The sequence below is a fragment of the Arabidopsis lyrata genome (genome assembly GCF_000004255.2).
Source record: "Arabidopsis lyrata subsp. lyrata unplaced genomic scaffold ARALYscaffold_4, whole genome shotgun sequence".
Lineage (NCBI taxonomy): Eukaryota > Viridiplantae > Streptophyta > Magnoliopsida > Brassicales > Brassicaceae > Arabidopsis > Arabidopsis lyrata.
In genome coordinates, this window is record NW_003302552.1 from 15,403,435 (window position 1) to 15,427,616 (window position 24,182).

At 36.2% G+C, this 24,182-nt stretch overlaps 6 protein-coding genes and 1 long non-coding RNA gene across 11 annotated transcripts; 4 read left to right on the forward strand and 3 right to left on the reverse strand.

The window, feature by feature from the left end:
• Positions 1 to 691: 691 nt before the first annotated feature.
• Positions 692 to 4,153, forward strand: LOC9315465 (F-box protein At2g32560). Of its 2 annotated transcripts, XM_021027208.1 has the most exons (6): positions 692 to 878; positions 1,547 to 2,559; positions 2,650 to 2,729; positions 2,813 to 2,991; positions 3,071 to 3,145; positions 3,723 to 4,153. In XM_021027208.1, exons 2-6 carry the CDS (start codon positions 1,966 to 1,968, stop codon positions 3,905 to 3,907), a joined length of 1,113 nt encoding a protein of 370 aa, XP_020882867.1. In that variant the 5' UTR covers positions 692 to 878; positions 1,547 to 1,965; the 3' UTR covers positions 3,908 to 4,153. The 2 variants fall into 2 exon arrangements, with proteins under 2 accessions (XP_020882867.1, XP_002879398.1); XM_002879352.2 differs by lacking the exon at positions 692 to 878 and having other exon boundaries at positions 1,506 to 2,559; positions 3,723 to 4,126.
• Positions 4,154 to 5,064: 911 nt separating this feature from the next.
• Positions 5,065 to 6,655, forward strand: LOC9315466. The gene is made up of 3 exons (XM_002879353.2): positions 5,065 to 5,395; positions 5,946 to 5,969; positions 6,132 to 6,655. The coding sequence occupies exons 1-3, from the start codon at positions 5,215 to 5,217 to the stop codon at positions 6,476 to 6,478; spliced, it is 552 nt and encodes a 183-aa protein (XP_002879399.1). The 5' UTR covers positions 5,065 to 5,214; the 3' UTR covers positions 6,479 to 6,655.
• On the reverse strand, positions 6,610 to 10,939 carry LOC9315467 (condensin complex subunit 2). 2 transcript variants are annotated; one of them, XM_021027207.1, is made up of 13 exons: positions 10,432 to 10,939; positions 10,018 to 10,119; positions 9,780 to 9,897; positions 9,358 to 9,422; positions 9,225 to 9,285; positions 8,947 to 9,147; positions 8,561 to 8,856; positions 8,335 to 8,479; positions 7,983 to 8,239; positions 7,823 to 7,853; positions 7,470 to 7,618; positions 7,239 to 7,349; positions 6,610 to 6,971 (listed from the first exon to the last, which is right to left on the reverse strand). In XM_021027207.1, exons 1-13 carry the CDS (start codon positions 10,696 to 10,698, stop codon positions 6,765 to 6,767), a joined length of 2,010 nt encoding a protein of 669 aa, XP_020882866.1. In that variant the 5' UTR covers positions 10,699 to 10,939; the 3' UTR covers positions 6,610 to 6,764. The 2 variants fall into 2 exon arrangements, with proteins under 2 accessions (XP_020882866.1, XP_020882865.1); XM_021027206.1 differs by having other exon boundaries at positions 7,230 to 7,349.
• Positions 10,940 to 11,083: 144 nt separating this feature from the next.
• On the reverse strand, positions 11,084 to 13,264 carry LOC9317300 (splicing factor 3A subunit 2). Its single transcript, XM_021027209.1, has 7 exons — positions 12,900 to 13,264; positions 12,481 to 12,650; positions 12,181 to 12,257; positions 12,013 to 12,078; positions 11,824 to 11,898; positions 11,617 to 11,691; positions 11,084 to 11,499 (listed from the first exon to the last, which is right to left on the reverse strand). Exons 1-7 carry the CDS (start codon positions 13,049 to 13,051, stop codon positions 11,284 to 11,286), a joined length of 831 nt encoding a protein of 276 aa, XP_020882868.1. The 5' UTR covers positions 13,052 to 13,264; the 3' UTR covers positions 11,084 to 11,283.
• Positions 13,265 to 13,364: 100 nt separating this feature from the next.
• Positions 13,365 to 17,050, forward strand: LOC9317301 (cellulose synthase-like protein B1). 3 transcript variants are annotated; one of them, XM_021027203.1, is made up of 9 exons: positions 13,365 to 13,946; positions 14,154 to 14,475; positions 14,626 to 14,796; positions 14,904 to 15,026; positions 15,145 to 15,345; positions 15,433 to 15,568; positions 15,732 to 15,913; positions 15,991 to 16,338; positions 16,443 to 17,050. In XM_021027203.1, the coding sequence occupies exons 1-9, from the start codon at positions 13,684 to 13,686 to the stop codon at positions 16,992 to 16,994; spliced, it is 2,298 nt and encodes a 765-aa protein (XP_020882862.1). In that variant the 5' UTR covers positions 13,365 to 13,683; the 3' UTR covers positions 16,995 to 17,050. The 3 variants fall into 3 exon arrangements, with proteins under 3 accessions (XP_020882862.1, XP_002879400.1, XP_020882863.1); XM_002879354.2 differs by having other exon boundaries at positions 14,671 to 14,796; XM_021027204.1 differs by lacking the exon at positions 16,443 to 17,050 and having other exon boundaries at positions 14,671 to 14,796; positions 15,991 to 16,186; positions 16,266 to 16,342.
• A 396-nt stretch (positions 17,051 to 17,446) lies between these two features.
• LOC9315469 (cellulose synthase-like protein B2) lies at positions 17,447 to 20,676 on the forward strand. Its single transcript, XM_002879356.2, has 5 exons — positions 17,447 to 17,485; positions 19,455 to 19,655; positions 19,748 to 19,873; positions 19,949 to 20,071; positions 20,393 to 20,676. The coding sequence occupies exons 1-5, from the start codon at positions 17,447 to 17,449 to the stop codon at positions 20,618 to 20,620; spliced, it is 717 nt and encodes a 238-aa protein (XP_002879402.2). The 3' UTR covers positions 20,621 to 20,676.
• A 2,134-nt stretch (positions 20,677 to 22,810) lies between these two features.
• Positions 22,811 to 23,599, reverse strand: LOC110229518. The gene is made up of 2 exons (XR_002332912.1): positions 23,408 to 23,599; positions 22,811 to 23,134 (listed from the first exon to the last, which is right to left on the reverse strand). It is a non-coding gene; the product is annotated as an uncharacterized LOC110229518 (long non-coding RNA).
• Between the last annotated feature and the right edge of the window lie 583 nt (positions 23,600 to 24,182).

Here is a 24,182-nt window from a genome sequence, read left to right on the forward strand (position 1 = left end):
ATGATCTTCATCTGCAGGACACACTAGGAAACATAAAAAAAGAAGAAGTTAGGTTTATGTTATATAGATGTAGAGGTTCCGGAATCCGGAAGTTGTGGTTTTGAGTTCCTCTAAGACTTTTTAGAAAGAGACATGAATTAGAGTCTAGAGAGGCATCTTGGTCTCGGTGACATTCCATGGCAGAAGGGTTGGTTATAGCCAAACCAAGCAAAATCATTCCACATACATATATAAAATCTTCTCAGATGTTTTTGTTACCTATTAGAATAATCTCCAATCCAATTAACATCCATGGACAAGTTCCATAGTTGCCCACTGTCTTGTTCCGCATTCATATCATAAGTCAAACGTTTGATCAGTACCATTGCCAAACAAAATTAGCTTGAAACCAATCCCCAACTTTGGACACATAAACATTTGAAGAGTTTGTCACTTTCAAGTATGGTTAGTGAATGTGAAGTTTGGCTCCGGGATCTTTTGGTGTAACTAAAAACTGTACTATAGTATTACTCACTAAACCATTCAGTGTTCACTGTAATAATAATAGTCCACTCATCACTTAAGTCAGATTTACATTTTCTCTTATGGTTGGTTACTTACCCTAAATAGAAACCTCTTTTGTTCTTTGTTTTTTTAATGGTAAATGAAATCGAAATCAAAATTGAACCACCGTCAAAAAATTCGAGTGCAACAGTCAAATCAGAGTCTTGAATCCATTGGGTTCTCCAATTTTCCACCAAATCCCAACTCGAATTTCAAACCCAGTTCGCCAGATCTCCAATGGCGAAGCACACGGCGGCGTTTAAAGTCCGGCGGGCACCTCACGGAGGCCTTAGCCGTTTCCGCCTCCTCGCAGCCTCTTCTGACCATCCCCAAAGGTAAAATCACAACTGCCCTTGATTGGATCTTGCTTCATCGGCTCTAAAGTTCACTGCTTTCCTCTGAGAAAATGAGCAAAATTACTACTTTTCTTATTTGGGTATTGTTTAACGATTTGGAGTAGTAGTTGGTTTAGTTTCTGGTGATTGAGTTGCTTCAGCTTGATTAGGGAATGAGTTTTGCATAAACAAGAATTGTGTCTTTCATTAGATTTTACACTGTTTTTGACTGTGTTATTGTATCTCCGATTATTTGGTTTTCATAAGTAGGCAATGATCAGTTTTTGGAGATCATAGAGATGTAAGTTTGGAAGCTACTGATCCTTGTGTAAACAAATTTGAGTCTTTGAGGTCTGACTTGTGGTGTGGTTGAGCATCTGGTTTACTTGTTGTGGCTGTCGTGGTGACACCAAATCTGAATGGCGGTGTATGCTTTGCATTTTAGGATATATCCTTAATCAGGTTTATAGGATTTACTGGAATGAATTCATGGAGGTTAATAATGTTGTTTAGAATGATTTGTGATAATTGCTTCTTTACTAGTTTTACAAAATTGTTTTTTTACTAGTAGGGAATCATCCCCAACTCTTCTTCCTCCTCTTTCCTCTTCTCCTTATTGGTTGCTTATGTTTGTATAATATAGTTTTCTCTTACTTTTAATATTGTAGGTTCAGTGAACCTTTTGTTCTGTCTGCTCAGATCCAATTCTATCTCCTCCCACTGTCCTTGGAAATCCCAATGCTACCACCACCACCACCAAGTAGACCTTTTTCTATATAATTCTTGTTTTGATTACTTTAATAAGTAATAACCCCCTTCAATTTTGGCTTTGTTTCTAAGGCATTTTCTTTCCTGTAATCTGGGTTTTTGTGGGTCCAACTCTCTCTCTTGATTTCAACAACTTGGCAACTTCATTCAATTTCAAGTTCCAAAACAAGAGAGAGAGAGAGAGATAAAGAATTCTTTATTGTGTCCATGAGTTGGTTAGGTGATCCTCCACTTCCAATTGGCTATCCATCTATCCTCTTCTTTTATTTATACTCTCAGAAACACCAAATCAAAAAGGCAACACAATAATACTGTCTAAATGCTTCTCTACTTTCTCATCACTTGTCTCTCTTTCTTTTTCTTTACCAAATCTCTATCTCTTCCTCCATGGGCATCTGAAACCAAAACCTTGCTCTCCTTCTACTTCATCAAGAATCCCTTTATGAATTCCCTACATCAGACCACACACGATCCAGCCTCTCCGGTGATCGACCAAATGTCGGTTCTTGACCTCCCTGAGCTGGTTCTTGACTGCATTCTCGACCTTCTTCCACCCTCTGGACTCTGTAGCATGGCTAGGGTTTGTAGCTCCTTGAGGGAGAGATGTGTGAGTGATCATCTATGGGAGAAACATTTGAAGACCAAATGGGGCAAAATTCTTGGCCCTGCTGCTCACAGAGAGTGGCAATGCTTTATCTCTTCCACATATCATCTTGATTCTCCTCATCAACAAACTGGGAATCTTGGTTTTGCCAAAATCATTTCTCTGATCCGATCGCTTTCATCCGTTTTTCGAGATGATAAACAAATGAGGGTATATACATCTTCTCTGCCACTTGATTCCAGCATGAGCTGCTATCTCTCCCTTGAAACAGGTCGTTTTTGGTTCCCTGCTCAAGTCTACAACCGTGAGGTAATCATTTCATAAACACAGTTGCTCCATTTTTTTATGTTTGATGGGTTTGATTAAAGTACTGAGAGCCTTTTTTTGGTGTAAGAGCAGAATGGGCATGTAGGGTTCATGTTGTCATGCTATGATGCCGAGCTCAGCTATGATACTCACACTGATACTTTCCTAGCCAGGTATAAAATATCTGATGTCCACATTTGACGCTAACAAATTTTCTTATTTCTCATCAAAAGTTTACGTTTATTGGGGATTTTAGGTATCCACCACATGGTAGACGAGCAGCTGCGGTTGAAAAGGGTGTGACATGGGATAGAATAAGAGCAGCTCCCATTGATGCATCGCCTCATCATCTCTATGTGTCAGATTCTTTAAAAGAATTGAAACCTGGAGATCACATCGAGATCCAGTGGAGAAGAAACAAAGAGTTCCCATATGGTAAGTAACAACATGTGATGCTTGTGGTTTGAACTTGCAATCTGATTCTGAAACAAGCTTGTGTGATGTTGTTGTGTAGGATGGTGGTATGGTGTTGTTGGCCATTTGGAATCCTGTGATGGAGATCTCAACCATTGCCATTGCCAACTTAGCGGTGAGTTCTCCGCTTCATCTTCTGTGGTTAAAAAATGGAGTCTTGGTTGGTTGTTCAAAATTGGCTGTCATATTCTATGCATTACTCATTGTCTCAGCTCATAAAGTCCATTAAAAACCCAAAACTTAGTTGAAAAGGGTGAACATTGAAGAGAGCCAATTCAAGCAATGCCTTTTCTTGTTAAGATTGGTCCCAAAACGACAAATGATGATGATAATGTGATATGTCTTGATTTTCCTTGACATTTTGATAAATGTGTGTCTTCAGTTGATGTTGAAACCTCTACTTATGTCCTCATCGTTGGAATCTACATTACTAATGGTGGTGGGGCTCAACAATGATTCTTTGTCTCTTTATCTCTCCAAAAAATCTCTTATTTGTTTTCCTTTTGCTGGCTCATTGTATGACCACAAAGTAGAAATCAATTAGAAATAGATAATTTTTGGGATTTCTCTCTGCCCACTTGCATCTTGATTGAACCTAACTCCTCTGATTCTTTTTCTATTGATATTGTGTCAAAAGAGTTTCTGCATTCACATGTTGTACTAAATGGTTAAGTGTTGAATGGTAAAAACAGAGACGGTAGTGTTGAAATTCAACCAGTACACAGTCGGATCGAGGTGGAGAAGAACGATGGTGATGAGAGATCATAAAGAGGAAGGTAATGAAGAAGACGGGTTCTATGGAGGAATCCGAAAGATAAATTGTAAAGAAGAGATTGCAATGTGGAAGCGTCACTGGCCTTGCTCCATCTTGGAATAGCATGAAGAAGCTTTGCTTAAACACTTGGGGAAATATGTTACACATCACTGTACGGAGAGTAGGATGTTGAATTTAGACATCTATTCTCTTTTATCCAAAGTATGGTTGATCGTGAATTATTTGTTTGGAATATAGTCAAAATACGTGAAACTATTGTGTCACTTCGATTTGAGAAATATTGTGGTGTATAGGAAAATATAATACAATTGATTTGAATCATCATAAAAGAGCAATTTGATTTTGATCTTGTTTCTGCTTGCTATGTCAAGCTCTCTATCAGAGTTCCAGGTTTCTGCTACATCTTCTGATCTACTCTGAAATTTTACATGGCACCTTTGTCAAAGTACTGCTCTTGCTGTAAGATTGAATCTTCTGTTGTTTGGGACCCGTATGGTTCTGGTTCATGCAGGGAGTAGTAAAGATTCAGTGTGTGTTTTGCAGGAGGTTGTTTTAGTTGCAGAGCTTCATGTTCTTTAGTCTTAGATGAAGTTTGAAGAAGAGAATAAAGCCTTTCTGATGTTAGTGTTGTGAAGTTGTGGATCTTAGTTGGTTTAGCTACTAGGACATTTAGAAAAGCAACCTGAAGTTGAGAGAGCATCGAAAATCAAGGTCTAAGTGACACTTCTCTAACCATAGCAGAGGGTTTATTAGGGGTATCCCCTTTGAGTTAGGCAATTCCAGTTGTGGTATTCACAGGTTCTCAGAGGTTTTTGTTTCTCTAATGGTTTGCCATTGAATAATCTCCAATACAATCACAATCAGTATCCATGGACAAAGTTCCACAGCTGCCCACTGTCGTTGTTCCTGGGAAGGGATTGTATTTGAAAGTCAGAATCCTAATCAGAAGAAGAGACAACAAGAAGCTTACCATTGCAGCATTAGTTGCTCCACTCTCAATAAACCCAAAATTTCCTTACTTACACTAAAGATCCTCATCTTCTTCAAAAGAAAGATTCTTGCAGTCATATTTTTCCTTGAAACAAACTAGTAACTACATCGAATAAGCTAGGACGATCCTCCTTACACTCATTCTCAAAATAGTCAATAGACATCTAACTAGTAACTATATTCAACGGAGTAAGAATATTGGTGTGTGTGAAGTCAAAAACAACATCACCCAGTAAAAATTAGTCAATGTTAACTCAAATCTCAAGTTACACTTTTTCTGTTTTAATCTTCAGTTGAATCACCACCGACACCATTATTTTGAGTGCAAGAGTCCATCAGAGAGACTCAAATCCAATTCTCATTACTGCAACAGCTCAAATTTGGAATCTTTTCTAAAAACCCAGATCAGCGGATCTCGAATGGCGAAGCATACGGCGGCGTTGAAAGTTGGACTGGCTTTGCTGGCGCTGAGCATGATTGGTTACATACTTGGTCCACCGCTCTACTGGCACCTCACGGAGGCCTTAGCTGTTTCAGCTACTTCTTGCTCTGCGTGCGTCTGTGATTGCTCTTCGTCGCCTCTTCTCACCATCCCAACTGGTAATCACTATTGCCCTTTATTGGATCTTGCTTGATCGGCTCTGATTTTCTCTGAGGAAATGAGATCAATTTAGTACCTTTTTCATATTTGGTATTGTTACTAGTTGTTTCTTCTGGTTCTTGAGTTGCCAGATCTTATGCTTTAGCTTGATTAAGGATTTTGAGTTTAAATGACTTTGTTTTAGTTGTGTAGATCTGCAAGAATTGTTTTGTTTCTCTAATTATTTGGTTTGATAAGTAATCATTAGTTTGGATCATGGAGATTTGACGTTTGCAGGCTGCTATTTTTGTTTAAACACCAAGTTTGAGTCTTTGAGATCTGACTTGTGTTATGATTGAGCATCTGGTTTACTTGTTCTGGTGGTTGTGATTTCTAATAGCAGTGTAGGTGTTGCGTTTATTTGATTCACTCTAATGAATTCATGGAGGTTGGTAATGTTGTCCACAATGCCTTGTGATCATTGCTTCTTTACTTATCTACTATGTTTATTTTCTGATGATACCAAAAAGAAGAGCCTAACCCTTTTAACTTGTTTTCATATTGTTCCAGGACTCAGCAATGGTTCATTCGCTGGTGAGTTTCTCTGTCATTTGGATTCATCAGTTCAAAGCGTTCCAGTCACTTGCTGTTATCATCCTTAGCATAAGATGGTTCCTGACAATTGTGGAAATAAAACTCTTGGCTATGTTTTTAGTAAAAGTGTCTAGTAAGAACATCTTGTCTTTTGATGCGCAGATTGTGCAAAGCATGATCCAGAGGTGAACGAAGACACAGAGAAGAACTACGCCGAACTTTTAACAGAGGAACTGAAGCAGCGTGAAGCAGCATCAATGGAGAAACACAAACGAGTAGACACAGGTTTGCTAGAGGCTAAGAAGATAACATCATCATACCAAAAGGAGGCAGATAAGTGTAACTCAGGTATGGAGACTTGTGAAGAAGCAAGAGAGAAGGCAGAAAAAGCACTTGTAGAGCAGAAGAAGCTGACTTCTATGTGGGAACAGAGAGCTCGTCAGAAAGGATACAGAGATGGAGCCACCAAGTCAACTGTTAAATCCAAAAGCAGCTCTCAAGTTGCTTAAGTACACACCAAAGGTTTTGTTTTCTTATCACACGAAAGATAGTTTCATGTTACGCGTAACTGTGAATTTGATTCATACTATTGTATTTTAGTTTTCTGATGGAGAATCAATCAGATGAAATGGAAACATTGTACCAAAACAACAAAGGATTAATATATTTTGAACAAAGTTACAACACAATCAAGTCATTACATTGAACTACAACATACTTATTAGGCTTAGTGATGAGCTCAAAGGAACTCTTGAAACACTTGGCTTCTCCTCTTGGTCTCTCTTCACTTTCCTTTCAGGCAAGGTGTATTGTTAGATCATCCAAATTTTGAGAACCAACGAGGCTGAGATTGTGCTCGTTCGCCAAATGCAGCAAGCAGATAAAACATAGATGTGGTGAGATGTCTTGGGTTGCCCCGGCTGCTTGGCAATCATCTGGGAAGCTAGCCAATAGCTCTTTGAAAGATCTACTTTCAGGTGGTTCTTGTTGATGTTCCTCATCCTGCACAATCAGATTCTGTCAATATCATCACAGTAATGGGCAGAAAGAAGGAAGAAGATGCCATCCTTGGGTTAGTTTCGGCATGTAACCATAAGAAAAAGGTGCACTGCACTAAACAGGTATGTATGTGTGTGGAAGTCTAGGTTTTATGTTGACAGAACTTGGCTGATGTGAAGTACACAAATGTGTAACGGAAATTATAAGAGAGACTATCAGAGTAGTTTTAGGATAAAAGAAGCAGAAAGCATGAGTATATACATAGTTAACCTGAATTGGAGGTTGATGAGATTCCTGAAGACACTCCCAAAGAGTTTCCTTTAGCACTTGCACATCAACTTGTTTTGAAGCTTTATCATATTGGACCTCAATTTTGTTGACCTAAAGCATTAGTTGTGTAGGACAATTACAACACTGTTTCATTGCTAACCAGAGATAGCTACAGCCTATTGATATGATTAGTAACGCTATTTAAATATATACAGATCAATCTATTCATACCTGGCGTGGCTGAGAGATTAATGAGTTGGTATCCTCTGCATCACTTTGATCATTTCCATTATCAAATGTGCCATCATCATCATACACATTATCATTTCCCCAGGATTCTGCATGTTCATAATCATCATGCTGCTGTCTTGAAGTTTCACCTGGAATATGCACATACCAAAACAAGTGTAACATAAGTATTTTTATTCAGAAGCCCATAACAGATTTCAGTGGTAACTTGTTGAAACCATTTTCTTTGTAAAGGCAATTTAATATCGGTAAAGACAACAAAAAAGCTGGTATGTGCCTCATAAACCGCCAAGGACACCACAAGTGATGATTATCTTAATGACTGGAAGTGTTACCTGAGCTTTTTCTTCTCCTCCTCCCAAGGCACTGTTATCATTCAGAAGAATAACTTCAGAAAAGATGACACAAAATGGAGAAAGAAAATACAAAAAAAAAAAAAACACAGAAAAACAATAGCAAATTAGTGACTGGGTCTGTGTTAAGGAAAAGCCATACCATCACATTCGGTAGCAGAAATAGCTTTATTAGATTCTCAGGTTGATAATGGCAATCCTCTGGAAGCTTCGTTTGACAAGGGGTTCTACTTGCTGGGAGAAGTAAAGACTTTGGGTTTTTTGGAGGGGCAAAAATATCAGGCATTTCTTCCTCTAAAGCTTTTGTAAAATCTAGTTCAGGCTCTGCTTGCTTCTTTTTCCTGGTTTTCTTTGCTGGTGGAGAAGATTTGTTTTCTGAAGCAGATTGAACATCTGGACCTGCAAAAAGAGTTCAGAGAATGTAAACCATCAGAGAAACTAGATAACTAAGAGGACTTACGTTATTTCTTGAAACTAGAGATATAAGCGCATACCTTTTGTTTTTCGATACTTCCAGTGATCAGGACCTGCCCAAGAATTTTGCTTAGATGAAATTCCCAACGACAAAAAGAGATAGTCATCAACATTCTCAAGTCTGTCTTCTGAATCCAGGTCTTGCAGTGAGGCTGGTTCAACTTCCTGCAAAGTGAAAACATCAGGTTTTCAGTATCAAATAAAATTCATTGAAAAAAAGACCATTAGAAGAGTGATGGTGATAACCTCATGAAAATTTGAATATGTTGGTTCTGCATCATTGAGGCCAAAGTTTTCATCAACATCACCAGATTGACCCTCATAATCAAAAGAAGTTCCAAAGTTCTCATATCCTTCATCATCGTCGGCATAGCTAGCATCATTAGCATGTGAAATATCAAATGACTCGGTCGTCTGCTGACCACAAGAAAACGTATCAGATGGTCTTTGGTTCTCTTCATCAAATTGATTGATTATAGCCCGAAGAGATGGTACAATCTCATCCTTCTTTCGCATGTTTAGCACCATTTGCTCCACACATTCTACAAATTTAACCACAAATTCAGAGAAAGCATAATGCAATAAAACATGTACAATGGTAGAGCGAGGCATATCAGCCAGTAAAGCCAGACCTTTAGCAAAGGATAGATCAATTGTTTCTGATTTGTCATGCTTATTTGCAGACGAAACAAGCTTTCCAGGGATTTCTTGTGAATCAAATAGAACTTGACACCCTCCATAGACTCCTAAATTGTTTAGTAGCAGGCCCTTTGCTCCACCTTCATCAAACTGTGCGGAAGTCTGATGATAAAGGGGATCCACTGCAAATGCCACTGGAAAGAAAAAAAGTTAAATCATTGTCGTACAGAACCAAACGAACAAAGGGAGTCACGTTAAGTTAAGCAAATACCATCAAACTTCTTCACGTTAAGGGCATCAAAGGAAGGTTCCAGTGTTGATAAAGGCGATATCTGCAAGTTCGAAACACATCAGTAAATAGTCTCATCTACTACATCCAGAATTGGGTTTTGTGTAAGAACTACCTTTTTCTCTGTCTGTTTCTTTTGGTTAGTTGCATTTTCTACAGTACCAGCAGCATCCTCGTTATCTAGGTTCATGAAGAATTATCACCAAAAAAATTAGAATTTTTTTTACTTTAGTACCTACTTGAGAAATTAGCTAAAGAAGAAATTCAATGCATTGAATAGCCCTCAAATGTCCCCCTTTTTAATCAATCTTCAGAGGTTTTAAATTCTCATGTAGAAGTCAAACAAGAAGAAAAGTATTCATCTGTTAACCTCATGAATCTCAACACTAGTTTGGCAAACCAGATTAAACCAAATCAGTGAATAAATAGCTCCACAAATTGATAAAGCTACATGTTGTCTAATGAAAGTTTACACTGACAAATATAAATAAGTAGTAGAGATAAGATAGTTTATTGTGTGTAAGATATCAATCTAACCTCCACTGTCATCATGGCCAGCTCGAGTAATTCCACCCAAGACCTTGTATGCCTCTGAATGAACTGAGTCTACCCGCATTGAGTAAATCTTAACTCCAGCTTCAAGAGTGCAACTTGCCTGCCTTGGACGAACATGTATATGTCTTAAACATGATTCGGAAGTCTTTGTTTTCCATTAAATTTTTTTTTTTTTTGTGTTATTCTCAAACGCGAAAAAAGAATGAAATCGAAAGCTTACCTTCTGAAAATTTGTTTCTGCATTGTTCTCATCTTCAACTTTGATAATCTCACAAAGATGGTCGATCAAATTCAACTCCCATGTATTCTTTTGATTGATTTTCTGTTTAACACAAAACCCATATTTAAAAAACCTCAATTCCCACTCATATGGATTCGCAGCATCAATTCCAAGGATACATAACAAAAATCAGATCCCCAAATTCCGTAAGAACTTGCAAATCTAAACAAAGATTATACTGACTAAAGGACTATTTTGATTCCTCTAAAGCATAAATCTCATCAGAAGCATATTTACCCAAAACCAAGTTCAAAGACAAAAAAAAAAAAAAAAAAAAAACCTTTACCACGAATTTTCCATTTCCAGTTGCTATAATTATGGAAAAAAAAAAGACAGAAGACAGTAGTTGCTTACGTTTTCACTGGCCAATTTGATACAGTTCTGAAACAACTCGAGAATTTGCTGTTTGTCGAAACACGGATCGGACTCCGACTCAGGCTGCGGCCCACAAGCGAAAATGACAGACCTACGACGGCTAGCAGCGGCTCTAGCGGCGCGAGCTTGTTCCCGTTCCAATCTGTCATCGTTAGATCCCAAGAAGAAGGGACTCGTCGGAGCCTGGATTCGAGTCGTCGTTGAAGCTGGCCTTTGCTTAGGGTTTGGAGTTAAGGATTCATCCATGACAGAACTTTCTCGGCTTGTAATATGCTCGATGAGAGCACGTACGCTTGGAGGACGACGAAAATGGGTCCGTTGGGTTCACCGGAGCGTTGTGGATCGAGAATTCAAAGTAATTTGGGAATTAGGGATTTTTGATTTTTGATTTTCCCTCTTCTTTACTCTTTTGAATTTCAGCGACACTGTTGAGAATGTGTAAATACATAATTACCCCCCGTCCTATTTTGTAAGTCACGTGGCATACTCCACGTCATCGCTGTGTTCCGCCAGGAAACAATTAAAATCCAAGGACTGGTAGATTCGGTTAAAGAGAACCGATATAACAGTAACAAATGACTATTTTTTTTTTTTTTGGCCAAACTCTAATTGTACTATTAACGGAAACCAATCCTGTCAAAAGGGTACATACGAGAAACAGATAGAAGAAACTTATAGAAGGTATCTAGAGAGCTAATACACCTGTAGAGATCACAGCTTTGAGAATCCATGTCAAAACAGATTTGATATTTTTCAGTCAAAGAGCACATTCTCTCTTAGTAAATCATGATAAGAGTACTGTGTTTTTAAACTGCTTCGCTGGATTCTCTTTCACATGTTAGGATGTCCGAAACCTCCAGCTGCTGGCATGGGCCTGAAACCATTGTTTGCCATTGGAGGTGGTGGCGGCGGTAGTAAACCAGATGGAGGAGGTGGTGGCGGTTGAGCTTGTGGCGGGGGTGGTGGTGGCGGTGGAAGACCATTTGCTCCAACAGCGGACTGAGGCTTGTTTTGTTCTGGCTTAGTCGGCTTGAAATACACCTGCAGCTGTTTTATTAAATTATTTGTCAGAACGTTCATTAATCCAAACACAAACTTATCCAATCTCGGAAAACAAACTAAGCTTCTGGGATAATACTAAGAATTATGATGAGAAGCACTTACAGTAAACATCTTGGAGTCTGGATCCCAATGAGAGAAAAACTTTGGGGTTGATTTATCAACCTCTGTGCTAGGAACCTGAAACCGATGTGCAAACACATGCATCAATATCAGCAAACAATTCGACTAAGATATGTTGAGCTACCAGAGCTATAATCCCTGATGACTTGTAGAATGTAAATATGTCACGAACAAAGACAAGAAACATACCTTGAAAGCTATGATTTCATATGGTTCAGCAGCAAATAGAAGGTATTGATATCTCTTGTCATAAGGTTGAACTTTCTGCACACACACAAATAGAAAGAAAAAAAAAAAGAGAGAACTTTTCAGAATGGAAGGCCAATGAAGGAAATGAAAAGTTTATGAGACACATAGAGAAGGAGTTGTAACACTCACCTGCTCATAAGATGACATGAAACGATGTCTTGGCTTTATGTTGTCTTCTATCTCAGGATATTCAATCTGTAAAACAAAGTTGAGGAGAGAATAGAAACAGTGAGATTCACTCTGGATAAGTCTCTAATGATGATAGACAAAGTTCAAAAATAACACTTAGATGCTTACCTGGAACAGAAGAGATCTTTGTTGCAGCTCGGGATCGTACTGCTTTGTTACCCGGTACCCTGGTCTACCAATTTTAACTGCAAGACCATACATAAGATGGAGTTATGAAAAGACCCCTTAAAGTAAAATCTATGTACTCAAATAGCAAAGATATACAATCCTGCAACTACATAAGCCCCACAATAAGATATATGACTTCTAGACCAATCACTTTCCCATTTAATCCAATTCAAGACTCAGACAGATTTGAAACCAACAATGAATTATAAGAAACTAAGTCAGCATAAAACAAGTTATTACCTGTTCTGCGAACTGAGACATTGCGCTTGAGTGGCTGCGGCTTAGTAGGAGCATCCTTTGCCTCTCGAGCAGCTCTCTTTGCCAAGTTTGTCTGATGCCTCTTACCTTGAGTATGTGCCAAGTAGTTTCCTTCGTTGTTATGCAGCGTTAGACATAGTTTACACTCATAGCTTCACAACATACCAAATAATCAAATTAGTGACATCAGGGGAAAATAAAAACCCTAATTCAAGAAACACCAACCAAAGAAACTCAAGATTCAAGAACTCATCACACATATGCATAATCAAACGCAAATCGGAACAAAAATGTAGATGAAGTTCCTAAATCACAGTATTCATAAATCTCAGGTTAATCATCCAACAATTTGATGTGTTACTTACTCGTGTCTGTGCAACAAAGCATAAAGAAATACATACCTTCCAAGATGGTTTCGCATGAAATAGGGATCTTTAGCAAGGTCTATGGTTTCAAGAGCAAGACGACGGAGACGCTCGCGGCGATCTATGGCCTCGTTTTGGCCGGAGGCGGCGCCTCCACTACCAGGCTTGGAACCCCATTCTCTATCCATAGCTTCTTAATACTTCGATCTCCTTTCACGCTACGAAATCCTCTATCGCTCTTTCTCTCTCACTCGTGCTGCTCTCTCGATTGCTGGAAAATTTAGCGATTGCTGAAGATTTTGGTTATGAAGAACTGGGGAAAAAAACCAGAATGGACGGTTTATCATGACCCTAATGTAGGTTGGGCTTCGTATAAGATGAGACAGTTTAAGGCCCAATCTCGGCCCATCAATGTTTAAAGAGAAATAACCAGAAAAACGGAAAAACGGCCTCATGATGTTTAATTTCTGCTTTCACTTAATAGGATTTTATAATCAAGTATCCTTGAGAATCCAGTTATTACAGTAAGAGTATGTGATATGTCTCATACGTTATCCAGCTACTACGTTTCTCCTCAACGTGTTACTTTTACTTATTCCACAAGAAACAAAGACTTTGACTTTTAGGTTTCTCGTTCTCGTGATCTTCACGAAGGTGAAGCTTCCCTTCTTATAGGGAATCATCATTAACTCTTAGCACATTAATTAGGAGTTTTCCACATTCGTATTTATATGCAAGCATTCATAGATGTGAAGGGGCGTAGTTTTTATTTATACGTACCTTTCGAAATATATCCAAAAACTGCAAGAAAGCTCTTCCCATGGCGGATTCAAGCCTTTCTCTCCCTCCTCTTTGCGAAAGGATCTCGTACGCCAACTATTTTCTAAGAGCTGTGTATCTAACGATTCTCGGCCTTTTCTTTTCTCTTCTCTCGCACCGAATCCGACATATGAGCGAATACGACACCGTTTGGCGCGTTGCTTTCTTTTGTGAAACTTGTTTCTCATTGGTATGTCTGCTTATTACCTGCCTAAAATGGAGTCCTGCTGATACTAAACCCTTTCCAGATAGACTTGATGAAAGGTACCATTTTCATTTTAAACAAAAATCATATATACAAATATTCTTATTAACATATATACAATCATATATATACATGTAATAATGTAAAGCAATATTATTGTTAAATTTGTATAAAGTCTTAGTTAGTTGCTTACCTAGCCTTAGTTTTTCATTCTCAAGATGTAATATTTATTTCTATTTCATTGAGCTGGCCTATTGTAATTTCAGGGTTCATGACCTTCCTTCCGTGGATATGTTTGTGCCCACGGCGGATCCTGTTCGAGAGCCACCGATTATGGTTGTGGACACCGTGCTTTCGCTGTTAGCTGTAAATTATCCAGCGAATAGACTAGCTTGCTATGTGTCGGACGATGGTTGCTCACCTCTTACTTACTTCTCTCTCAAGGAAGCTTCTAAGTTCGCTAAGATTTGGGTACCTTTCTGCAAGAAGTACAACATCAGAGTTAGAGCTCCTTTTAGATATTTTTTGAACCCGATAAGCGACGTAACAGAGGGTTCTGAATTCAGTAAAGACTGGGAAACGACGAAGGTACAAAGGGTTTGATTTTCTTTTAGGTGTATGACAATTTTTATGTTTACAAATTAGATTGTTGTGTGCTTATTTACAGATTAAATTCTTCTTTTGAAACAATCGAGACCTAATAATAAAGATGCACATGATCTGAAGATTTGTTCTTAGCTTTTCATCTTATATATTGAGGTTTTCTTGATCTTAAACATAAAGAGGGAGTACCAGAAGTTGAGCCGGAAAGTGGAAGATGCCACCGGAGATTCCCATTTGTTGGATGTAGAAGATGATTTTGAAGCATTCTCAAACACAAAATCAAATGATCATTCAACTATAGTTAAGGTATTTTAATTTTTTCTAAAGTGAAAACAATCCAGTCTCTAACTTTTGTTATTCACACGTAAATTGAATTACATGCATGAAATGTTGTTTTATGTGTTTATGTGAAGGTGGTATGGGAGAACAAGGGAGGTGTAGGAGACGAGAAAGAGGTCCCTCATATTGTATACATTTCAAGAGAGAAAAGACCAAATTATCTTCATCATCAAAAATGTGGAGCCATGAACTTTCTGGTTAATGAATTTTTTACACATCTCTGTCCTTTTCTCCATTTTTTTTTTCTTCTGAAGTTTCACATGGTTTTTTTTTGTTGTACCGAAAATGTGATAAGCATATGATGAATTTGAACAGGCAAGAGTGTCAGGGTTGATGACAAACGCACCATATATCTTGAACGTGGACTGCGACATGTATGCCAATGATGCAGATGTGGTGCGACAAGCAATATGTATATTTCTGGAAAAATCACTGAATCCAAAACATTGTGCTTTTGTTCAATTCCTTCAAGAGTTCTATGATTCTAACACCAGCCAAATCGTCGTCCTACAATCAGTGCGACGGCTCCCTTTTTGTTTTTAATCTATAATCTTGATCAATACATTGTTATTTATGATCTTTGTTTTTCTTTGTTGAATTTAGTATTTGGGACGAGGAATTGCGGGAATCCAAGGACCGATATATATAGGCTCAGGATGCGTCCACACTAGAAGAGTTATGTACGGTTTATCTCCAGACGATTTAGAAGGCGATGGAAGTCTTTCTTTAGTTGCTACAAGTAAGTACTCGTAACTAGGGTTTAATTAAAACTGTATTTGTAATGTAAATTAAAATTTATCGCTCTAGTACTATTCCTCTAACATACAATTCATAATATTTTTGTAGTCAACTGTTTTACTATTCATATATCAAAATCATTGACCCTTGCTGTTGCTATTAAGGGGAGTTTTTGGTTGAGGATAGTTTAGCGAGAAGATTTGGTAATTCTAAAGAGATGGTGAAATCAGTGGTTGGTGCAATACAAAGAAATCCAAATCCACAAAATATACTTACAAACTCCATAGAAGCGGCTCAAGAAGTTGGGCATTGTCACTACGAGTACCAAACCAGCTGGGGAAACACTGTATAATTCTTTTCTCAGTTTAATCAAACAATATTATTTTGCTTTCGAAAAGTTCTCTAATATTGAAAGTTATGCAGATCGGTTGGTTATATGATTCAGTGGCGGAAGATTTGAACACGAGTATCGGAATACATTCGAGAGGTTGGACTAGCTCATACATTTCTCCGGATACACCTGCATTTCTTGGATCTATGCCGCAAGGAGTACCCGAGGCGTTGCTCCAGCAACGTCGATGGGCGACTGGATGGATCGAAATCCTTTTCAACAAACAAAGTCCGTTGCGGGGAATGTTTTGCAAGAAAATAAGATTCCGACAGCGATTAGCTTATCTTTGCATTATCACTTCTCTAAGGTCAATCCCTGAGCTTATTTATTGTCTACTTCCTGCTTATTGCCTACTCCACAACTCTGCCTTGTTTCCCAAGGTGACTCTCTCTCTCTCACTCATAATAAGGTTCAAAAAAAGTTTTTGGTTAATTTAGAGGGAAAAGTTTAATGTTTTTTATTTTATTTTTATGTGTGTATTTAGGGAACTTATCTAGGCATAACAATCACACTTGTTGGGATGCATTGTCTCTATACTCTATGGGAATTTGTGAACCTTGGTTATTCCGTACAATCGTGGCTAGTCTCCCAATCAGTTTGGAGAATAGTAGCCACTAGTAGTTGGTTATTTAGCATCTTTGATATCACTCTTAAGCTTCTTGGCATCTCGGAAACAGTGTTCATAATCACTAAAAAGACTGTGCCTGCTGGACCATCTGAAGGAGAAGACGATGGTCCAAACTCAGACTCAAGTAAATTTGAATTTGATGGCTCACTTCATTTCTTGCCTGGCACATTTATTGTGTTGGTGAATCTAGCCGCTCTAGCTGTTTTTACTGTGGGTCTACAACGGTCGAGTTACAGCCACGGAAGAGGTAGTTCGGGTATGGCAGAGGCTTGTGTATGTGTTTTGGTAATGATGTTGTTCTTTCCATTTCTAAAGGGTTTGTTTGAAAAAGGAAAATATGGAATCCCATTGTCTACTCTCTCTAAAGCTGGCTTTTTAGCAGTTTTATTTGTTGTTTTCTCTGTTTAAAAGTGATATGGGTTTGTTGTTTTCCAACGCTAAGTTTATCATGATTGTCTCAATTGATAATGCTAATTATTCAATTATATATGTAACTTTATTTTGTGTACTAAATGTTTGCCCATACCTATTAACTAATGTGTGAAGCAGTTTTAAGCTGTGAAATAATCAGAAGAAAAAAAGCGTTATTCTGAAAAATTTAGTGTAGAACTTGCAAGCTATTAAATTAAAAACAATGGAGATCCAATGTATAGTGTGAATCCTGTAACCTTAAGTAGGGCCGGACGAAGGTGGATGTCCTAGGTTCGAGTGGTACAACTATGGTAAGGTGACTAACTAAACATAAAAAGATATCCAGCTACACAACATATAATAGAATACATGACAACACATTCTAAGTTTAGAAATGTATAGCCACCTATACGAACTAAATGTATCGCTTGTTCATATATACTAACTAAATGACGATGTGCGGTCAACATCACGACCATCTTATTCCGGTATCCGTTTGAATCCGGCGTTGATCGGCATTGACCAACAAAAAATATTTTTAAAAAATTACTTTTTAAAATTTTGTAATATTAAAAACAAAGATAATAAAATTATTCTATTCAATCGTTTATGGTGCTGTATATTAAAAAAAACATCCTACATATATAAGGGATCCTTAATATAAATATATTTTGTCTGATTCTTGAATATAAATATATTTTGTCTGATTCTTGTAATTAGTTTTTTTTTTTTTTAATTTCAAAACTAAACATGAAACAAATATCATTGCTTAAAACATGAACATTATTTATGAAACAAACTTCTCACTAGAATCTATACCACATCCTTAAGAATCCAATTATTACAGTAGCGTTAGAGCATGATTATCAAGGGTGTTTTAAAAATGGCTCTTAGGAATATAAAAGTAATAAATTTAAAAATGGCTCTTAAAAATGGTTCTTAAATGTGTATTTGTTTCTTAGGTAAGCAACTCATCTTAACTTTAAAGCTTAATTGGGAATTAATTTTAATCATTTAATTGCTAAGATCATTTTAAGAAAATCTTAAGATCCTCTTGTTAATCATGGTCTTATGTCTCTTAACGTAATCCACTTATTACAGTAGCGGTATGTCTCTTAACGTAATCCACGTATAACGTGTTACTTCTTCCACAAGAAACAAAGACTTTGACTTTTTAGGTTTCTTGTTCTCCTGATCATTCATGAAGCTGAAGCTTCCTTCTTATAGGGAACCATCATTAACTTTACCACATTAGGAGTTGTCCACTTGCGTATAAGCCTAAGTCTTTGACTCTTTGTTAGAAAACTATATATATAGCATTCATAGACGGAAGTCGGAACGCACATTTATTTAAAACCCTTTAGAAACATATCCAAAAATTGCAAGAAAGCTCCTCCCATGGCAGATTCAAGCTGTTCCCTCCCTCCTCTTTACGAAATTTTGTCATACAAAAGCTATTTTCGAAGAGCTGTGGATCTCACGATTCTCGGCCTTCTCTTTTCTCTTCTCTTTGCACCGAATCCTATATATGAGCCAAAACGGCATCATTTGGCTCGTGGCTTTCCTTTGTGAATCTTGTTTCTCATTCGTGTGGCTTCTTAGTACCTGCACAAAATGGAGTCCTGCTGAAACTAAACCCTATCCAGATAGACTTGATGAAACATGAACCATTTTATTTTAAAACAGAAATCATCTATATATACAAATCTTTTTATTAACATATATATATATATATATACAACCATATACATGAAAAGTAATATTCTTATTGAATTTGTATGTCTTAACTAGCTGCTACCTAGCGCTTAATTTAATTTTAAAGACGTATTAGATCATTTCTATGTTATCAATTTCTCTTTATTTGAGCTGGCCTAGAAATTGATGCAGCGCAGAAACAAGATTCGAGGACGAATCTTTTCTTGGCCGGCGAGACCTGATGCAGCGAGATATTTGGAATATTTCCAATATCTATTTCTATTATCTTTTAATTTATTAATTATAATAATTATTCGAATATTCTATGGATTTTAGGGTTTTATGCTTTTATTATATATAGTCTTCTTAGGCCTCCTATTGTATTCAGTTATTGATGAATTGATTAATCGAAAGATTTAAAGAGGTTTTGATAAACCACTGTGAAGAGTATTCACAAACCCTAAGAGTTTTTGCATCAGCGGAAGCTTCTAGGGATAGAACTAGATCCGTTGATTCTGAGAATACCCGGAAACTAGGGTTTGAGAGTCCTCCTCTCAGGGCTTTCGCAAAAGCTCTTAAAGTTGTGAATACTCTTCACAGTGGTTTATAAACACCTCTTTAAATCTTTCGATTATTCAATTCATCAATAACTGAATACAATAGGAGACCTAAGAAGGCTATTTATAATAAAGCATAAAAACACTAAAACTTAGAATATTCTAGAATAATTATAATTAATAAATTAAAAGATAATATAAATAGATATTTGGAAATATTCCAAATATCTCGCTGCATCAACATCTCACTTACTTCTCTCTCAAGGAAGCTTCTAAGTTCGCCAAGATTTGGGTTCCGTTCTGCAAAATATACAACGTTAAAGTTAGAGCTCCTTTTCGATATTTCTTAAACCCTCTTGCCGCAACAGAGGATTCTGAATTCTGTAGAGATTGGAAAATGATCAAGGTAATGAGTTTGATTGTTCTTTTGAATATAAAAGGAAATTTAGTTGAAAAAAAAACAATTAGTTGAAACTGTATTTTTGTGTGAATGTAAAGATGGAGTACGAGAAGTTATGCTGGAAAGTGGAAGATGCCACCGGAGATTCTCATTTGTTGGGTACAGAAGATGAATTGGAAGCTTTCTCAAACACAAAATCAAATGATCATTCAACAATAATTAAGGTAATTCAACAATTCATATAAAAAGGGTTTATTATAACAATTACATGAAATCTTGTTTTATGTGTATATGTGAAGGTGGTATGGGAGAACAAAGGAGGTGCAGGAGACGAGAAAGAGGTCCCTCATATCGTATACATTTCAAGAGAGAAAAGACCAAACTACCTTCATCATTACAAAGCTGGAGCCATGAACTTTCTGGTCAGTGAATTTTGTAATGTCACACCATTAAAAGACTGGTTGAGATCACATATAGTCAGAGCCGTGCCAACACTAAACGATATCATTAAGCACATATTTGATCATCATTCTTGTTTAGATTCGTATATCTCTAAATCCAGCGCAATAACATATCTTAAATTACTAAGATTTTACCTTTGAAATTTATATTTTATATGGTGATATTATCTCTTATGAATTACGATCACTAAGCTTATCCAATACTTTAAAGAATTGAGTCATCATATATGAGAAGCCATATTAAACTATCAATGATTGATCTTACTATATTATTATTGACAGGCAAGAGTATCAGGGTTGATGACAAATGCACCATACATGTTGAACGTAGACTGCGACATGTATGCAAACGAAGCCGATGTGGTGCGACAAGCAATGTGTATATTTCTGCAAGGATCACCGAATCCAAATCATTGTGCTTTTGTTCAATTCCCTCAAGAGTTTGATGGTCTTAGAGTTAAGAATCTTTATCGATCAATATTTAAATCTTTATTTTTCTTTCTTTGTTGAAATTAGTATATGGGACGAGGAGCTGCAGGAATCCAAGGAGCAAGCATCATCCTCGTTATCTAGGGAGTAATATAGATGAAGGGTTGGGCGGTTAGTGTGGATTGGATTTAAGGCCCAATATCTAGGCCCATGACTGATTTTAATGTTAAAAGTGAAAAAAAAAAACCTCGTCTGTTCTAATAACCTCATTCGAAGCAATCAATTACCCAAATTTTTAATAATACAATATTTGAAAAGTTATTTTACCACTGAGCTATAAAATTCAAAGTAATCTAATATCCTTTTTAACCAATTTTTAGAGCCTTTCTTCAACTAAAAAGAAAGAGTAATTAAGATAAAACAAATTTTCAGAGAAAATCCTTATTGGAAAACTTGATAAATGAAAAGTGTAAATGTGTTTGTTCACGATTTTTCTTGTCATTCACGATTAAATTAATTTTATAACTTTTTTTCTTACTTAATTATTGATGTTCAATATTTCTTGACTTAAAAAATTTAAACTACTACATCGAAAAGGATTACATAATACTCACCTCAATTTTAGTCGGGGTGGTCACCATACTATATTGCTACATTCCCCACATTGAAAAACTTCACAAATTTTCGTACAATTGTTAAGTTATATTTCAGGCAAAAGGACTGTTTTCAGATAATACAAACTGTTTATTGGCAAACACAGGTAATGCAGTTGTGGTTTTTAAACAACCACGTTTTGATCCCCTCCATAACAAATACACCCTAATAAATATATAGCAAATTAAACATACAAAATAGACTCAAACATTGTCAGTTAATCCAGAAATTAGACAACAACAACAACACTAAATTAATGTTCGACTAATGTTGGAGATTTGACTTTAATGTTAAAAACATGCCCATCAGTTATTTTCAGAAACAAAGAGTTCTTCTTTGATAAAGTTATACTTCTTTATATCAAAATATTTAAATATGCATTATGCAGATATATATATGAATTTGGATAGTATCTTAACGACGACACTAATATAAAGTTATAAATTAGTTGACTACATATATGTTCTATACTATACTAAAAATTAAAAAATGAAGAGACTATTATGAAGTGGACCATCCATGTCCGCACATGAATAACGCAACAAATACGACACCATATGGAAGTTTGTGCATCAATAAAATTCTCATAGTCGCAACCATCTGTCTTCGACAAGGTTTCTTTCCAACTTTTTTGTTGGGTTTAATTTCCTCACTTTTCTAAGAGAAGAGAATGACTCGGTTAATTAGTCTTCTTTCCCTCTTTGTGCTTCTCTTCACTCTCGTTTTTGCATCAAGATCCCATGCTGTTGAAGGAGAAAGCTTTCCATCCGGACGTTCTAGAAGAAACAGAGGTTTTCTCCCCTCTTATGCCACACGTGTCATCGGCGCCGGAGTAATTAACCCGGAAAAAAGAAAGATTCCGACCGGCTCAAACCCTTTACACAACAAGCGATAGATTTATTAAATTTCTTCGCCGCGGCAACAGATAATTGTTTTCCTTTTATCTCTTTTTCTTTCTTTCCCTCTCCTTGTTTATAAACCGGAGAATATATGTGAAATGTATATATGTACACATATATGATGTATACACAACCCATGTAACGTAGTGTTGATGTAGAAGTTTTGAAAAATATATTTAAAGTTGGGGTATGCATAATTTTGACAGTTCAGATCAATTGCAATTTGATGATGAGTACGTATGAAGTTTTTTTTTTTCTTTTTTGATAAAGGGTTTTCAAATATGATGAGTATGATTTTTATGTATGTGTCAAAATATGACGATCGAGTATGATATGTATATATATATATATATATATATGTATGTGTCAAGTATTTTTATTCATGTAAGTATGTTTATTCATGTGTTATTATGTTAGTATAAGTGTGTAATCATGTGCTCCAAAATATGTATATCCAAAAATATGATTGCTTATATGTATCCACAGGCTATTCCTAACAGGCTATTCCACAGGCTACATATATAAACATCTAATACAAATATTGGCCCATTTATAAAATTATACAATTTTTGCTTATTATAAGTTATGAAGTCATATATGTTCATAGGTTGTATTATTGAATTTTAATAAGTTATTTATATCTATCGGAAGAATGTAATACACTTTATAATTACAACTAGTGTAATGGCCCGTGCCTTGCACGGCCTAAATACCAAACTTTAGAGATGGTAAGAACTATAATGTAATAGCACAACAGAGCTCTATATCAGTCTCATCACTTATCCTTCTTCTAAGTAAATCTTAACATAGATCATGAAATCACAGATTTTAATGAGACTTTAGAAAGACCCACAAAATTGTACCTTATCATCCACAAGAAGAAAATTCATTCCTGTGAATTCCTCTGGTTTATCTTTTTGTGGAAATCCCCAAAGACAAACACTTATCACCTTGATTTTACAAAGATTAATTACTGGAGTTATTTGAGAGATAGGTGTAATATTGAGCGGCATAATTGGAGATTGGAATTTGGAATATGAACCTGCAAATAAAAAGTTGTTTTGTTAAAGAGAAAATTTTATGAGCAGAGAAACTTATGAAATTTGGATAAGAGAATAGACCATGTGGATCAGTGGGTTGACATAGTAATGCCAAAAGTCTAAAATTTGCAGACACAATAACACCAAATCACTTGAGAGAAGATAATTGAACTATAACGAAATTTATAAACTTGAAAAATCTGAAAACTTGCATAGAGGAAGAGACATGTGATTGATGATGAACTCTAAAAGTAAATCATGTAACGCCATCATACCCTATAGATGAATTAGAATCCAAGAAGGAAATGATGGGAAGAGGGGAGGCAAAGTAAGAGGCGGAAGAAATAATGTTTTTTTCCAATTGTTGAAGAGGAAAGGTGATGAAGTGGGGAATATAGATCGTGGAAAAAAGCGAGCAGTTGAATTTTTTTTTGTCGTAATTTTTTTTTTTAATTTAATAATAAGTTTTTTTAATTTAATTTAATAATAATTTTTTTTAATTTAATAATAATTTTTTTTTTAATTTAATAATAATTTTTTTTGTCATTTCTTCGTTTTTTCTTTATTCCTTCCGCTCGCCGGCGAGAAATTCTCAAATCTCTCTATTTTTCTCGATTTTTATGGAAAATATGTCACAATTTCGTGAGTTATTAACTTTGAAAACTATACTTTATATATATATATATTTATATTTATTTATTTATTTAATAAAAAATATCTACCGTATAATCCCCGCATAAACGACCGTATATACGTCTATGCTATACGGTGCTCTACTGTACGCCTAGCATATAGCGTATTTTAGGACACTGATTTGGTTTATGGTTGATGCTGAAAAATAGTTCTATAAGAATGACTATTCTAACCAACATGCTGAAAAATTGAGTTTTTTTTAGTGTACCTTGTTTGATGTAAAACAACCTTGAAATGGACCCAATTATTTCCATCACTGCTTACATATAATTTAGTGTTTCACGCATGCGAATTTGTTTATTCACCAATGAGGAAAAGAACTTTGATCAACAAAATTATTATGCATTTGAAAATGGA